The sequence below is a fragment of the Nicrophorus vespilloides genome, unplaced genomic scaffold, assembly GCF_001412225.1.
Source record: "Nicrophorus vespilloides isolate i.1.1-1 unplaced genomic scaffold, Nicve_v1.0, whole genome shotgun sequence".
NCBI lineage: Eukaryota > Metazoa > Arthropoda > Insecta > Coleoptera > Silphidae > Nicrophorus > Nicrophorus vespilloides.
This window is the reverse complement of record NW_017097151.1, coordinates 141,163-155,468: the sequence shown is the minus strand read 5'-3', so window position 1 is coordinate 155,468 and position 14,306 is coordinate 141,163. Positions and strand designations below refer to the sequence as shown.

Below are 14,306 nucleotides of genomic sequence, written 5' to 3'. Positions count from 1 at the left end.
AAGTGGGTTTTAAGACATTGGCTGGAAGCAAGATGGCAACGCACGACGACCGAAATTTTCGGTCCACCTACTACGAGAAAGTGGGATGTCGCAGCGTGGAAGAGAAAAAGTCGCTCGATATCCTTTTAAAAGAGAAACCATTGGATAAAGTTAAGCTAAAACAATTTTGTCTGAGGTTTTCCGTGCCTTCCGCCTACAGAAACATCGTCTGGAAGTTGCTTCTTGGTTAGTGTTGTTGGTATCAAAATAACGTGAAGTTGCGTTTTGAATTTTTGAATTGTTTTTAAGATGTTTTACCGATTTACGTCGATTGCCATACATTTATAATGCAACAGAGGAAAGAGGAATATTCTGATTTGTACAGGACGCTACAGATCTTGAGAGTCGTGGACCCGATGATCCACAGACCGCAAAGCTTCTATGCTATGTGGCTGCTGCAGACAGGTCAATTGCATTTTAACACCAACGTTATGAAGGAACACAGCTTCGTGCATCTGGTGCAATCTTTCATGCAATTCTTCGACGACGACGCCGACATATTTTGGCTTACTTCCTTCTTCTACAATCACATTCAGAAGAACAAATCTGAATACGGTAAATTGGCAGAGTGCACTTGGGGATTTCTAGAACGCGAAGACGTTGCGCTTTATAAGCATTTGTTGAAGATCAGAGGAAATGGGGAGTTACCTCTTGAGAAATGGTTTGATAGTTGCTTTGCTGGAGTTCTCAATGAAAATGCACTAGGAAAGTATGTCTCTTCAATAATTCACAGTAATAATTCACTATATAACTATTTTAAAATTGAAGGATTTGGGACAAAATATGTGGAGGGTCATACAAAATTATGTCATTTCTTGTGGTAAATCTCTTCATGAATCAAAAACATAGGCTATTGAAATGCATTGATACCAAAGCAGTTATAGAGTGTCTCAAGAATGTAAGTTTTGTTTACACATAACTTTAAAAACCAATAATATATATGTTAATTTAGATACCAGAAGAAACTGCTGAATTGATTGCTACAAAATCTATTGATATGTGGCAACAGAATGGAAGCCCATTAACCATCTACGACAAACCGAAAATCTAAGTCTGAATTATATCTATTATCGATTATTTTTATTTAAAACAAAATGCCATCTGCAAATAATAAATAAAATCCTAAATGCAAATAAAATTAATTCGTAACGATGACAGTCTCATTTATGTTGGTATCCATGATACTCCTATTAGATTAAATTTTGAGGTTGACTGGATATTGTCGATAATTGTATACTTCAAAATGTCAGGAAGTAAAGCGAAATCCGAAAAATCATCGACGCCGACGGTAGCTTACAGCGAAATTGCTGTTAGGAATAATGCAACGGTTGTAGAGTACTGCCGCACCTCGATGGCTGCTCTATCAGGTTGTACTGCCGGTATGAAACGTTTAATAAAATATTTAGTGTACATTATTAGTGTTAATGATGAATATTTCAGGATTATTGGGATTAACTGGTCTGCATGGAGCTGCTTTCTACATATTCACAGTGTTTGTGCTTTGGTTTATGATCAATTTGAAGGCTGGGTCACAGTTTAATAAATTTTTCATGTCACGGAAAGCTTTGCTAACAAATGGTTTCTTTGGACAACTCTTCACATACATTCTATGCTGGACTTTCCTCTATGGAATGGTGCATGTGTATTAAGTTCTAATTTTGTATAATTTTAATTTAAACAATATTATTGTGTAATATTTAATAAAAGTGTTTGGGGGTGCAAATAGTATTTAAATGGTTTGATTACTCTATATTTCTATTTTTGTATCCTAGCTCTACACAGATTTATATTAGTAATTCAATTGTATCCATGATACAAATATAAATGTATATTATAACATGGAACTTACATAAATTTGAATGGGAAAAACTGAAATGAAACTATGAGATGGAATAGTAAAGAGAAGTATTGGACACTGTCAACATTAATCAATCAATTAGAAGTTTTTGATAAAGTCAATAAATTTCACTTACAGTATACCAAACATATCTATCAGACATTCTGATTTTCAATGGTAAATTATTAACATTTTAAACTACGGAATATCTAGTTCATACATACTTTATTCTACTTATGAAACAGTCTCATAAAATTCTTGACACAAATATGCTTAATTACATTAAAGATTCTATAAAACAATAAAATTTTCAAATCAAAATTAATGTTTTAAGTGATTTGTACTAAATTTTTTTTATCAATAAATGTAATATTATTAAAATGTACCATATTTAATTGAACATAAGACGCACTCCGTGGATTTATAGGACAGTCTTTCGAAAAGAATATTTTATTACCATCTGACCGTAAGACTTGATCCAATATTAAGCTTAATTTTCTATTTAAAATGTGTTTCTTATGGTCCGAAAAAATAGTGTAATAAAAAAAAACGAATGAATAGTTTCTGTTTATTTTGAATGTGTTCTGGTATTCTTGGAAAACGATACACGTTGGCATCAGCTGCGACGTAATGTTGGTTGCGCACAGTGACTGCTTATAAAGTTGGCTTTATATTCCTATTGATTTTCCATCTCAAGGAAATTCTGCATTGCAGCAGTAGCAGTCAGGATTTTCTGTGCTCCACAATTCCGTAAAAGTCAACCATGGTAAGATCAGTCTTAAACAATTAATAGCAGTTAATAAGTAGTTTTCCTTAGGCTTTTAAAGCTACCAGATGCCCCACGGAGGACTTGTCTCTGAGTAATTGTGCAGTTGTTAGCAGTAATGATTTTTCAGATGATATAAAGTATGTACATATATATACAAAAATATATATAGATATTTAATCTATAATGTTATAATCTGCAGATATATAGATGTTCACACTGGAGCAAACCAACATTTTGTTTTCTCAATAAAATCACACCCTAATATCCAACCAGGTCATGTAGGTTTCAGTTTGCCACAAAGAAAGTGGGCTGTTTTATCATTGAATCAGGACATAGAAGTGAAACCCTATGCCTTTGGAAATGCAGACTGTCTTTCATCAATCATTCTTGAGGCAGATTTCTTGCAAAAGAAACAGTAAGTTTTTTTTATAGTTTCAATGGTTTTATTGATTTAATAATTTTCAGAGCTGTTGCTGAACAATACAATACAGAGGAAATGGCTAAAGAATTTTTGATGCAATTTCCTCATCAGGCTTTCACTGTAGGTCAGCAGCTTGCATTTCAATTCAATAACATGAAGATGTTGTCTTTGGTTGTGAGGGACTGTGAAGCAGCTGATATTGAGGCAATCAGAAAGGGAGTGGATTCGAAACCAAAGAAAACCAAGATTGGTAGGTTGTTGCCAAACACTGTGGTCCAATTTGAGAAAGCCGAAAATTCCGCTTTGAATCTTATTGGAAAAGCTAAGGGGTGAGTTGGATTTTTGTTGATGATGAAGTATCTGATATATATTTTTTGTTTCGCAGTATGCAGCCAAGGCAATCGATTATAAACCCGGACTGGAACTTCCAGAAGATGGGAATCGGCGGTTTGGATAATCAATTCAACGCTATATTCAGGAGGGCCTTCGCTTCGCGCGTCTTCCCACCGGAGATTGTCGAGCAGTTGGGTTGCAAGCACGTGAAGGGTATTTTGTTGTACGGACCTCCCGGTACCGGTAAAACCTTGATGGCCCGTCAGATTGGTAAAATGTTGAACGCCAGAGAACCGAAGATCGTCAACGGACCTCAGATTCTGGACAAATACGTGGGCGAGTCCGAAGCAAACGTGAGAAGGTTGTTCGCGGATGCCGAAGAGGAGCAGAAGCGCGCCGGATCCAATAGTGGTCTTCACATTATCATCTTTGATGAAATCGATGCGATCTGCAAGTCTAGAGGTTCCGTCGCTGGCAACACGGGCGTTCACGACACCGTTGTGAATCAGTTGCTCTCGAAAATCGATGGTGTCGAGCAATTGAACAATATTTTAGTCATCGGTGCGTATGACTAGTGAGGTCATTAAAAATTGATTTTAATAATGAAACTTGCAGGCATGACCAACAGAAAGGATATGATTGATGAGGCGCTGTTGAGACCGGGAAGATTGGAGGTGCAAGTAGAGATCAGCTTGCCGAATGAAGAGGGTCGTTTCCAGATCTTGAACATCCACACTACCAGGATGAAATCTTTTAAGAAAATCAACCCAGACGTGGACAACAAGGAGCTGGCGATTTTGACAAAGAACTTTTCCGGTGCAGAACTCGAGGGTTTGGTCAGAGCTGCCCAATCGACAGCTATGAACCGTCTGATCAAAGCCGCGAATAAAGTCGAAGTCGATCCGGAGGCCATCGAGAAGCTGTTGGTGAACCGCGCTGATTTCTTGCACGCTCTCGAGAACGATATTAAGCCTGTAAGTTTTATTTATTCACAGTTGTATTGGAGCGCATCTACTAATATATATCTATATTAACATTTCAGGCATTTGGCACAGCTCAAGAAATACTTAACCAATTCCTATCTCGTGGCATTGTCAACTGGGGTAGACCGGTTACAAGTATTTTGGAGGATGGAATGCTCTACATCCAGCAAGCTCGCGATCCCGACACCGCTGGATTGGTGTCCGTTCTGCTGGAAGGACCTCCGAACAGCGGCAAAACAGCTTTGGCCGCCCAACTTGCTAAGAACTCTGAATATCCATTCGTCAAGGTGTGCTCTCCGGATGAAATGGTTGGATTCACCGAGACCGCGAAATGCTTGCACATCAGAAAAGTATTCGACGATGCGTATCGCTCCACTTTGAGCTGCATCGTGGTCGATAATATCGAAAGACTGCTTGATTACGGATCCATCGGTCCCAGATATTCTAACTTGACTTTGCAGGCGCTCTTAGTTTTACTTAAGAAGGAACCGCCACCAGGCAAGAAGTTGCTGGTATTGTGCACAAGCAGCAGAAGGTAACTGATTGGTGAAATATACAATTCCAATTGCATTCAACATATAATTTTATAGGCAAGTTTTGGAGGACATGGAAATGCTGTCCGCCTTCACCGGAATCCTTCACGTGCCGAACTTATCCAGGCCCGAGCATTTGATGGCAGTTTTGGACCACTCGGAAGTGTTCTCCAAGCAGGAGCTGCAGCAAATTAATAAGCAAACTCAAGGAAAGAGGTTAGTATCCATGTAATAATCGCTAAACCACATATAAATTGATTGATTGATTACAGGTTATTTGTTGGAGTTAAGAAACTGTTGGCTTTGATCGACATGGCCAAGCAGAGCGAGGAGCACAAAGTCATTAAACTGATTACTAAATTGGAGGAGGACGGTAGCTTAGATTCCGGTGTCTGTTAGGAGTAGTCATTAGTTTGTGATGGTATCACAACATAGCTGCTTCATTCCAATACTGTATTATTTAATTATACCGCTTCTGTATCTTTAGTGGAATTCTTTTTTATTTTTTGGAGCGAAGATGTCGTTTAAGCTATAAGAATTAGCTTCGATGATAATAACTCTTCAATTGCAATTTTTCTTCCTAATTGTTACTCGATGTTATTCCTCTCGATGTGTGTATAGGTAGGATACTAAACAGCTGCAATATTATATAGTCAATAATTGTTCATAATACAAAATTCTGTTTAGGATAAAGTTACGTTTGTATATTCTAGTATTTATTTATATTTTCATTTAATTTATAGACGTGTTATTATTTGTAGGTGTCATCTCTTAGTGTTGTTGAGCATTGCTCCAAGTCGACGCTAAATGATGATTCAAGTGAACGTGGAAATGTGTATGTGCCGATTGGTTTATTCCTGTTAATATAACTATTATTTTATTAATTATTGATATAGTCAATTATGATAACGATCTTCTGTAGTCGAAATGATGTGGTTACTGTATAAAATAATAGATTCAATGCATTTATCCATGAGCAAATTGTTAAAGTTCTTGAAGCACCACATGTTAGAAATGGGTCATAAGTTATTCCAGAGAACAATTATATATATATATATACTGTACAAAATAAAGTTGATTGTCAACACTTGATTTATTCAGTAGATCGATGATCCAGAGCAATAATCCATCTTCATTTAGAACTTCAGTTATATGACTGATTTTAATATGTATCTGAGAGAAAGTACCCAATCAAGACAAATAAATATAAAATAGTTGTCCTTTAATTAGCCTTAATAATCATGAATTTCCAACACAAAACCTCATTATTTGGCAGTAAAATAAAGTTAAAAGTAACCATGGTTTCACCAAATCTAACACTTCAGTCAATCGATTGGTCAAAAGTTCATTATTTTTTTAGCATTATATATATATACTTCATTTTACATTTGGCAATGTTAATGTTACCTGACAGTGAGACTTTTTTTTTATAATCGCGGTGAAGTTAAAATATTATTTTGTTTATAATTGTAATAATAATAACATATATTGCAAGTGTCATAAAAAGTAAATACATATATATATATATTTTTCGTAAAAAAAAACATTGCAAACTGTCTTTCCGCCCATCACAAATGTATTATGTAATGTATATTTAAAGATAATGCGCACAAGAATATGCTGCAATATTTATAATAGGGCAGAAATACTTACTGTTAATTGTTCTTTGCAGCAGTTGACTTTTTATTATTATATTGAGTTCTTTTTATTCTGTAATTTTATTGTTGCAATATATATTATTATTTATAATATTGGAAATATTCGAAATGAAACAAATATAACAACCTTTATAATTGTTCTTATGAAAAACAATTGGTTATATCACAAATCACATTTGAAATGTTCGAGTTTTTTTCGATAATTCTTCGATATTCCAAAGTTACAAAAATGCTATGCGAGAAAAGAGAGAAAATAAATACGAGGGTTCATATTTGTATGCTCAAAAATGAGTACGTTAAATATTAATGATATTGTTTAAGAATTCTGATTACAAAATTATAATTAGTCTGCCATATTGTATCAAACATTTAAAGCTTTGCGGGAGGACTACGTATTGGTTTGTGGTTAATCCGTTAATAGTATGTAATATATTTATTTATTATAAATAAAATAAGTTAGTTGAAAGAGGAGGAAATTTGTTGTGTTTTGAAGATGCGGATCTGCAAAGAAGAGTATGTTAGGTTTGGTGCGTGTGGTGTGGGAAGGCGCGCGCGTTTTTCCGACGCGGCTGCGTATAGTGAGCGTCCATCCACCCTTGGCTGTCGCAACAGTCGGCAGAAAACGGATCAAAAGCGAGTTGCAAGCGTTTCCCGCAACTTCGGGTCCTCCGCTCTCCGCATCAAAAGCAACAGACGAAATCATTGCGAGAAAAAGTGCAAGAAAAGTGCTGGAAAACGTGGCGCAGACGGACCAGGACACAGGACAACCGCATCCAGGGACCACAGGACAACCGAATCGACCAGGTAAAATAATAGCGAGAAGACGGGAGAGCGCGGAACGCGTTTTTAGCTAGTTTTAGTTCGTCCGCATGCCTCTCGCGCTGAGCGGTGCGGTGCGTTCTTTCTTTCTCGACTGTTCTTCTTCATCTTCATACTCCTTCGCCACCTCCTGCTGCGTATATTTATGTGTCTTTTGCAATTATTTCGCGTCTCACCGCTCGACGGAAACACCACGGAGGCGACGATATCCGTCCGTCCTGCCAACGTCGTAGTCTTTAGCATTTGTTTGTTGCGTCGAGCGAGAGGATTTGGATTCGAGGTGGCGGTGGCGGCTGCAGCAGCAGCGGAGGCGGCTAATCTCCGAATAACTGGTTTTCCGCTCGTCGTAAAGCGCGCACCTCGCAACAAGAGGAGAAAGAACCCTTTTGCTGCTGACGGCCACCTGAAATCCTGTTGACCAGATATTTTTCACGTAACCTACACTGCGCGTACATAGAGATAACGCGTGTTTTACTCGAGAGCGAGGAGGAGGCTTTCCTGCGAGCCGGGGCCGGCGACGAATATGCTATGTTCAAGCGGGGGCATATGCGGCGAGTGGCTGCTGGCAGAGCGAGAACGAGCGTATAGCATGCATGCTTGTGCATGTGAGTAATTTCGCTCTCTCCGACTCTCTCGCAGGCCAGCCCAGAGATAGCCTTTGCAGAGACCATGCATATAGAATCCAGTCGACAAACACGCGCCGCGCCATCGTCCCCGTCCGCCTCCTTTGCCGCCTTGCAAACGGGAAAAGAGCGGCGACATGTCGAGCGCGCGCCTTCAACCAAACAACAACAACAAACAACAAGAAGAAGACGACATCGACGACGACGGAAAGGTTCGCGCCACCCCCGCGCGCTCTTTTGCGGCCGTCTTCCACTTCCGGCTCGCACGCATATTTCGAATTCACCTCTCTCCTTTCGTCGCCTGCCCCCGAAACGGCCGTCGAACGGTGGAATCGCGCAAATTTCCGAGCGGAACGCGCGCAACCCCGACAATTGTTGCGCTCCCAAAATATACGCCTTCGGCTCGACCGTCGACCACGTCACGGATCCAAGAGTGCAAAACTTCCAACCAACGGTAGGCGTAAATACCGGTTAAAACGATGAAACGCAACATACATGCGTGGACGGCACCAAAGTTGACGCGAATCACGTGGAGAAAGCTCGCCCGTCGAAATTTCACCAATATTTTTTTGGTTTCGACCTGTCCACGTCCAACGCGGACGACGTTAACGCGTTTGTTCTTGCAAGGTAGAGAATCGTTTGAAATATCAATTAAACCGTGTTCGCTCGCTCGCTCGCAGCGAGGGTTCTCCATGCATCGCAATTGATTATGTCACGAGGAAATAAATAGCGTCGCCTCTGATTCACACTTCTGCAACTGCATCACCTTCAACTTTCCCAATAAACTGGTTCGGATCAGCAAAACTCCACCAAAAATGTTCCGGTCGATAATCCTTCGGAACATTAGCTTCAATAATCAACAACCCATTTGTTGGTAAACCTTAACATATTAACTGCGGACACGCGCGACCGAATCTTTCGCTATATATAAAGCACGTGGAAATAATAGTTAACCAACGAAAGTTTTGTAACTACGTTTTACATCGGTACTAATCACGTACCTTCATATTATCAAATGTTATTCGCAACTATATAAATAGAATTCGGGGAATTCAGAGACCGAAAGAGGATAACAAGACCACGAGGACTTTTCGCACATCCGTATCTCCGTTCGAGTGGAATCTGCTTTAAACATGATCGCAACTTTTACCTTCACATTCATGATATTCTGAGTATATTTTGCGCATTTTGATGACAGCAATAGTTCTTGTCAATATTGACTAATCTTTTTGTTTTGATCATCATCAACACATATTTTATTGTATTCTAATATTGAAACATCTGTGTCAATACGTTGGAAATTTGTATACCTCTTCGTTTATGTTATTGTACTGTTGAGGTAGTCCTCAAAATATGTTTACCATTTTTATTTTTTCTTAATTTTGCGTTGCGACCGTTGTCGTTAATCGTGAGTAAAGTCGACTGAACCCGACGTGCGCGAAAATGAATAATCGTAATTATTGTTTTCAAGTCTTCACTGAACATTTATTATGTTACAAAATATTTTAAATATCTTTACGCTCGGTATATTAATTTAGTTCTAAAATATTGTATAATATTTTCTCAATCTTTATATATTATTGAAAGTTATTATCGTTTCAGGTGTTATACACTTTCGATAATGTGTATTTTCGATAATATATAATATCTATTGTGTTTATAGCATGTTAATAGTTACTCTTAAAAGGTATAGCTCTATGTTTACAAATTCTTTAAAATCAACAGTATAATCGTTTTTAATGATTGTTTGTGCTGAATATTGCTTAGAAATTATATTGTATTTATAGAATTTGTCCGAGGAAGGAAGAACTTCAGTTGGTATTTATCTAATTGTTTGTTTATTTAAATGTAGGCATATAATCGAACGGCCGATGTTGAACTAGACTTCACAAAATCCGAGTTGTTTTTATTAATCGCGCAGCCGATAAGATAGTGCTCGTAGTGAAATAATCATCAAATAGGAAAATAAAGCAAAGAAGCGCAATTGACTGCTTTTATTTATAGCCGTGCGAAATGTCCAATGCCCACTCGTTACTGCCGTTCATATTATATGTGCGGTATACTTGCATTACTAATCACTTACTTAGAGCCTAAAAAGAAAATGGTTTTTCTTAACAGATCGTCCGCATATTTCAAATGGCCACTACCGGAAATAGTTGGTAATAATGCCGTTGTATTATTGCCAACTTGCGCTGTTCACCCGCCCTCCGTCAACCGGTAGTATTTCTGCCGATTTACAAAAGGCGGCAATTTATTACGGCGTACTTGATAAGTTGCGAGTAATGTGTACGAGATGTACGTACATCTTACTTGACATATTATTTGCGTACTTATACAGCAATTATCACGAATGCAGTTTACTGGCGAGTAATACGAAGTGAGTAATTTGTAAGTAGTGCGCGCTACGTGCAAATTATAATTTTTTTTTCCCGTTCGGAGAGCGCGTTGTCAAGGGAACTCTCGAATGCGGAGCGCACTCGTCGCTCTTCTCAATTGTTTTTTTGTTTGCGTACTGCAAGTCGCCAATGACGGCCAAATCGGTAGGATATGAATGGATGGTATTTGTTTTGAGCGCCATTTTGGTGTGAAAGATATCTGAATCTTTCACACCAAAATGGGGGTACAGTAGTATCATCGGTTCGGGGAAGAGCAGGGGCATCTCATCATAGCAGCCATGCTACGTGCGTCACGAAGAGCGCGCGCCGCGTGCGTTCGCTCAACTTGTTCAGTTTTTCTTCGCGTCTTCGGCGCTGTTTGCTGCCGGCACACAGCACAGTGTTCGCATTGCGTTGCGGCAAATTTAACGCGCGCCTTTTTTGTTCCTAGTACTTGTTGGGGCCATCATTGCTTGGGGGATACTTAAGTCGTATTCTTCGTTATATTTAAGTTGTTTTCTTTGGTTTTTGTGTAGAGAGGAAGACATCGGAGGCTGCGAAACAACTATTGCGAAGTAGTGGCAGTGCAGACAGTAGGAGAAGAAGACTAGACATATAGAGAGTGCATATAGATTAGGAGGGAACCAAGATGACCGGGGTGAAGTTCCAAGATCATATCCTCGAAGCAATTGACCAGCTGCGTCACCGGAAGGCGCGTCCGGATGAGGAGAGAATCTACAACACGCTGTTCCGGCGGCACGCGATCAACATTACCGAGGCTAAGACCGCACTGAAGCAGTGCGTGGAGAGCGGCGCCGTGCTGAAGGTCTCGTACAAGGGCAATATTAGCTACAGGAATGCCGCGAAGAAGTTTTCGCACCTGAAGCGCGATGCCCAGGGGGAGGTGATACGGGCGCCGGGAAAGCCCCGGCGCAAGTTCACCGCCTTGCTTACGAACGCCTTCACCGAGCTCGTCCTGCACGAGCCCGACTATTTGGAGTACGGCGTGCCGCCCCCGGAGCTAATTAAGATCATCCTGGCCAAGGACAACGTGCGTTACACGAAGCGATATGTAAGTATTCTGCTGGAGAAGGAGGTCGAAGCCGGCGGCCTGGTAAGAATGAACAGCGGCAATTTTCTCTTCGGCCGAAACAAAAACGATGAAATACAGACTTGTCACAATCAGATGGAAACCGAGCACGAGCACAGCGACAATATAACAGCTCTGACTCAAAACGCCGCCGTCATCGCCACCACCGCCGACGCTGCCGCCCCCATCACGTCGCCACCCCAAACGACGTCGCAACACACCGCCGCCGCAGTCGCCTCAGCAGCCGCTACCACCGCACCGCAGCCCAAAGTGCAACAACATCTCGTCCAACTTCATCGCAACAACAACAACCATCAACAACATCAACAAGAAGAACATTCAATAGTCCTCAATTCTTCTTCATTCATGGATGGCCATGGCCACGCACAGGATGACAGACCCAACGAAAACCTTCGTGTTGGCGGCAGGAGAAAGGTAAGAAAAATTCCTTCTTTCCTCCGCTCATGTATTTTTTTTCGTTACCCGTTTTACGCAATCGATACTCACACGTAACATAACCTGCAACTTCTGACCTACCCTCAACTCAGAAGCATCTCTCACATCTGATTCATCCATCAACAATCAAAATGGTAATTAATCAAACACAAACATAATCTATTTTGAGTACAAAAAGCAACAATTATATCCACATCAGGATTTAACTTTGCGGCACTAGATGTGATCTTCACATCATATATATCAATACTAATAGTACTTAATTATCTTAGCCTTTTATATTCTAAACATTATCATTTCAATCAAAACTAAAAATATATTTAGGTTAAGTAAAACTTGTAATGCAGCACTAGTATTTACTTCTCGACTGAATGCAATACTCTTCACCTAAATGACCCTACAAAATTATAAAAATCAATACTTATTCTACACAACTAGACTATATATACTCTTAAAACAAACCACTTCAACAAAATGTTTAAAACATCTAATAAGTAAAAAAAAACAACTTTGGTTCTTTTTCAGCAACTTTGTTTCAAGTTATTGCTACTAATACTTAACCTTACTTTATAACCTTGATTAATTCAGATATAAAACTCCAAAAAAGGTAAATTATTTTGGATAATTACAATACACTAATTTTGAAAATAATTATATATATTGCAACAATAAATTCTGCACAGGGCCTTTGACCATAGGCCTTTCTTTGTTTATTCAAGATTATTAAATTAAAAATACAATTAATTAATAATCATAATTTAATGTAAGACCTGGTTATACTTTAATTTAATATGTTAGAGTTTTGTTTGTTAATTTTTGATTAGTTTGATGATGAATCATCTATATTTGTTTTAATTTGCTCCTAATGTATTTAATGTTAATGTATAAATGTTTTAGTTACAAATAGGACTTAAATGAAATGTATTTTGTAGAGGGCCAAGAAAGTTTTTGATCCATCTGACAACAATTTGCCTAAGAAGAGAGGACGTCCACTGGGATCAGGAAAGAATCAAACTGAAAAATACAATAACTCGTCGATGAGTAGTAGACATAGTGATGGTGGTTACGATTCTAGACCGGAATCGCGTTCATCATTGAATGGTCGTGGAGAGGTGCAAGGTGGCGTCTGCTCGGTATGCCGTATCCAGAACAAGAAAGGTCCCAATGAAAAGATGATCTCTTGCCGGGAATGCAGTAACAAAGGTAGGCAGTTGTACTAAATAGTGCAAGTGTAGTAGTTGATTTACTAACATTTACTTATACTGTGTGTTGTTTGTATTTTAAAGCACATTTGAGTTGCTTGAACGGTGACGACATGATGCTAAAAACGTACCCGGATAACACCTGGCAATGTCCTCACTGCAAGACCTGTTCAGTTTGCTATGAAACATCCTCTGCTGTAAGTGCTTAAATGTGATTACGATAACAAATTGAACCGGTTTATTAAAAGACAATTGTATAATGTTTAAGGGTACCCTTTATGTATGCGCGATATGCGCGGATGCTTATCATGTATCTTGCCATGATCCCAAGATCATGGAGAAATCAAAGACTGGAACGAAATGGCTTTGTCATAACTGCCAAATGCCCGAGCAATTGACTGTTGATAACATCCAACTAGGGTATAACATGGAAGCATCGAAAATGAACCACGGTACTAACTTTTTTTAAACTCGTTCGACATTCGCATTTACTCTAAACCATTTCTTTTGTTATTGTTATCAGAAACTGTTGCTTCTCCAGACGTTTCGAGAGGTACAACACCTACGAACTTCCAATCTGCTCCTGTCAGTCCGACACCGCCGACCTTGAGTCCGCAGACGACACAAAACGGTCGCAGACACACCTTGACTGATTCTGATAGTAAATCAGAAACGCACAGTATTAAAGAGGAAGAACTAGAGGAGAATATCGATCCGAGCATCCCGGATGCAACAAACTGGAGTCCAGAGGACGTCTACGAGTATTTCTATCAGTACTTTCCCGACGAAGCTATAGTTTTCAAAGAACAGGTAAAATCTTTTGAGCACATCACCCCAAGGTGAATTAACTATAATTGTCAATAAATAATTTTAGGAAATCGATGGTCATTCGTTGCTCTTGATGCGGAGAATGGACGTTCTGAAAGGATTAACTTTGAAATTGGGTCCTGCGTTGAAAATATACAGGCACGTACTGAAACTGCAATACCGTAGGGACGACCACAAGCTTTACTGGGCTTGAATAAATACCAAAATGTTTTATAGTATATTGTATTTATTACTGTTATCTATTTCTATATATATGTATATATATATATTATGTAATGATAGTTAAGCAACAAGTTGGAATGATGAAGGTGATATTTTTTATACAAGTGTAGTAGTTTTA

General features: G+C 39.0%; 4 protein-coding genes across 11 annotated transcripts; all 4 read left to right on the top strand.

Moving 5' to 3' along the window:
* Positions 1-9: 9 nt before the first annotated feature.
* Positions 10-1,172, top strand: LOC108559181 (TBC1 domain family member 7). The gene is made up of 4 exons (XM_017916353.1): positions 10-225; positions 289-748; positions 808-937; positions 992-1,172. The coding sequence occupies exons 1-4, from the start codon at positions 33-35 to the stop codon at positions 1,088-1,090; spliced, it is 882 nt and encodes a 293-aa protein (XP_017771842.1). The 5' UTR covers positions 10-32; the 3' UTR covers positions 1,091-1,172.
* Positions 1,173-1,208: 36 nt separating this feature from the next.
* Positions 1,209-1,767, top strand: LOC108559182 (ER membrane protein complex subunit 6). Its single transcript, XM_017916354.1, has 2 exons — positions 1,209-1,418; positions 1,480-1,767. The coding sequence occupies exons 1-2, from the start codon at positions 1,283-1,285 to the stop codon at positions 1,686-1,688; spliced, it is 345 nt and encodes a 114-aa protein (XP_017771843.1). The 5' UTR covers positions 1,209-1,282; the 3' UTR covers positions 1,689-1,767.
* Positions 1,768-2,520: 753 nt separating this feature from the next.
* LOC108559154 (vesicle-fusing ATPase 1-like) lies at positions 2,521-6,141 on the top strand. Its single transcript, XM_017916313.1, has 9 exons — positions 2,521-2,642; positions 2,694-2,782; positions 2,845-3,060; positions 3,111-3,395; positions 3,452-3,960; positions 4,015-4,373; positions 4,442-4,917; positions 4,973-5,131; positions 5,188-6,141. Exons 1-9 carry the CDS (start codon positions 2,640-2,642, stop codon positions 5,312-5,314), a joined length of 2,223 nt encoding a protein of 740 aa, XP_017771802.1. The 5' UTR covers positions 2,521-2,639; the 3' UTR covers positions 5,315-6,141.
* A 1,018-nt stretch (positions 6,142-7,159) lies between these two features.
* LOC108559155 lies at positions 7,160-14,285 on the top strand. Of its 8 annotated transcripts, none has more exons than XM_017916320.1 (8): positions 7,163-7,377; positions 10,927-11,462; positions 11,577-11,915; positions 12,869-13,139; positions 13,223-13,335; positions 13,407-13,590; positions 13,662-13,948; positions 14,013-14,285. In XM_017916320.1, exons 2-8 carry the CDS (start codon positions 11,040-11,042, stop codon positions 14,157-14,159), a joined length of 1,764 nt encoding a protein of 587 aa, XP_017771809.1. In that variant the 5' UTR covers positions 7,163-7,377; positions 10,927-11,039; the 3' UTR covers positions 14,160-14,285. The 8 variants fall into 8 exon arrangements, with proteins under 8 accessions (XP_017771811.1, XP_017771810.1, XP_017771809.1 ...); XM_017916318.1 differs by having other exon boundaries at positions 10,927-11,504; XM_017916314.1 differs by having other exon boundaries at positions 10,927-11,915.
* The last annotated feature ends 21 nt before the right edge of the window (positions 14,286-14,306 follow it).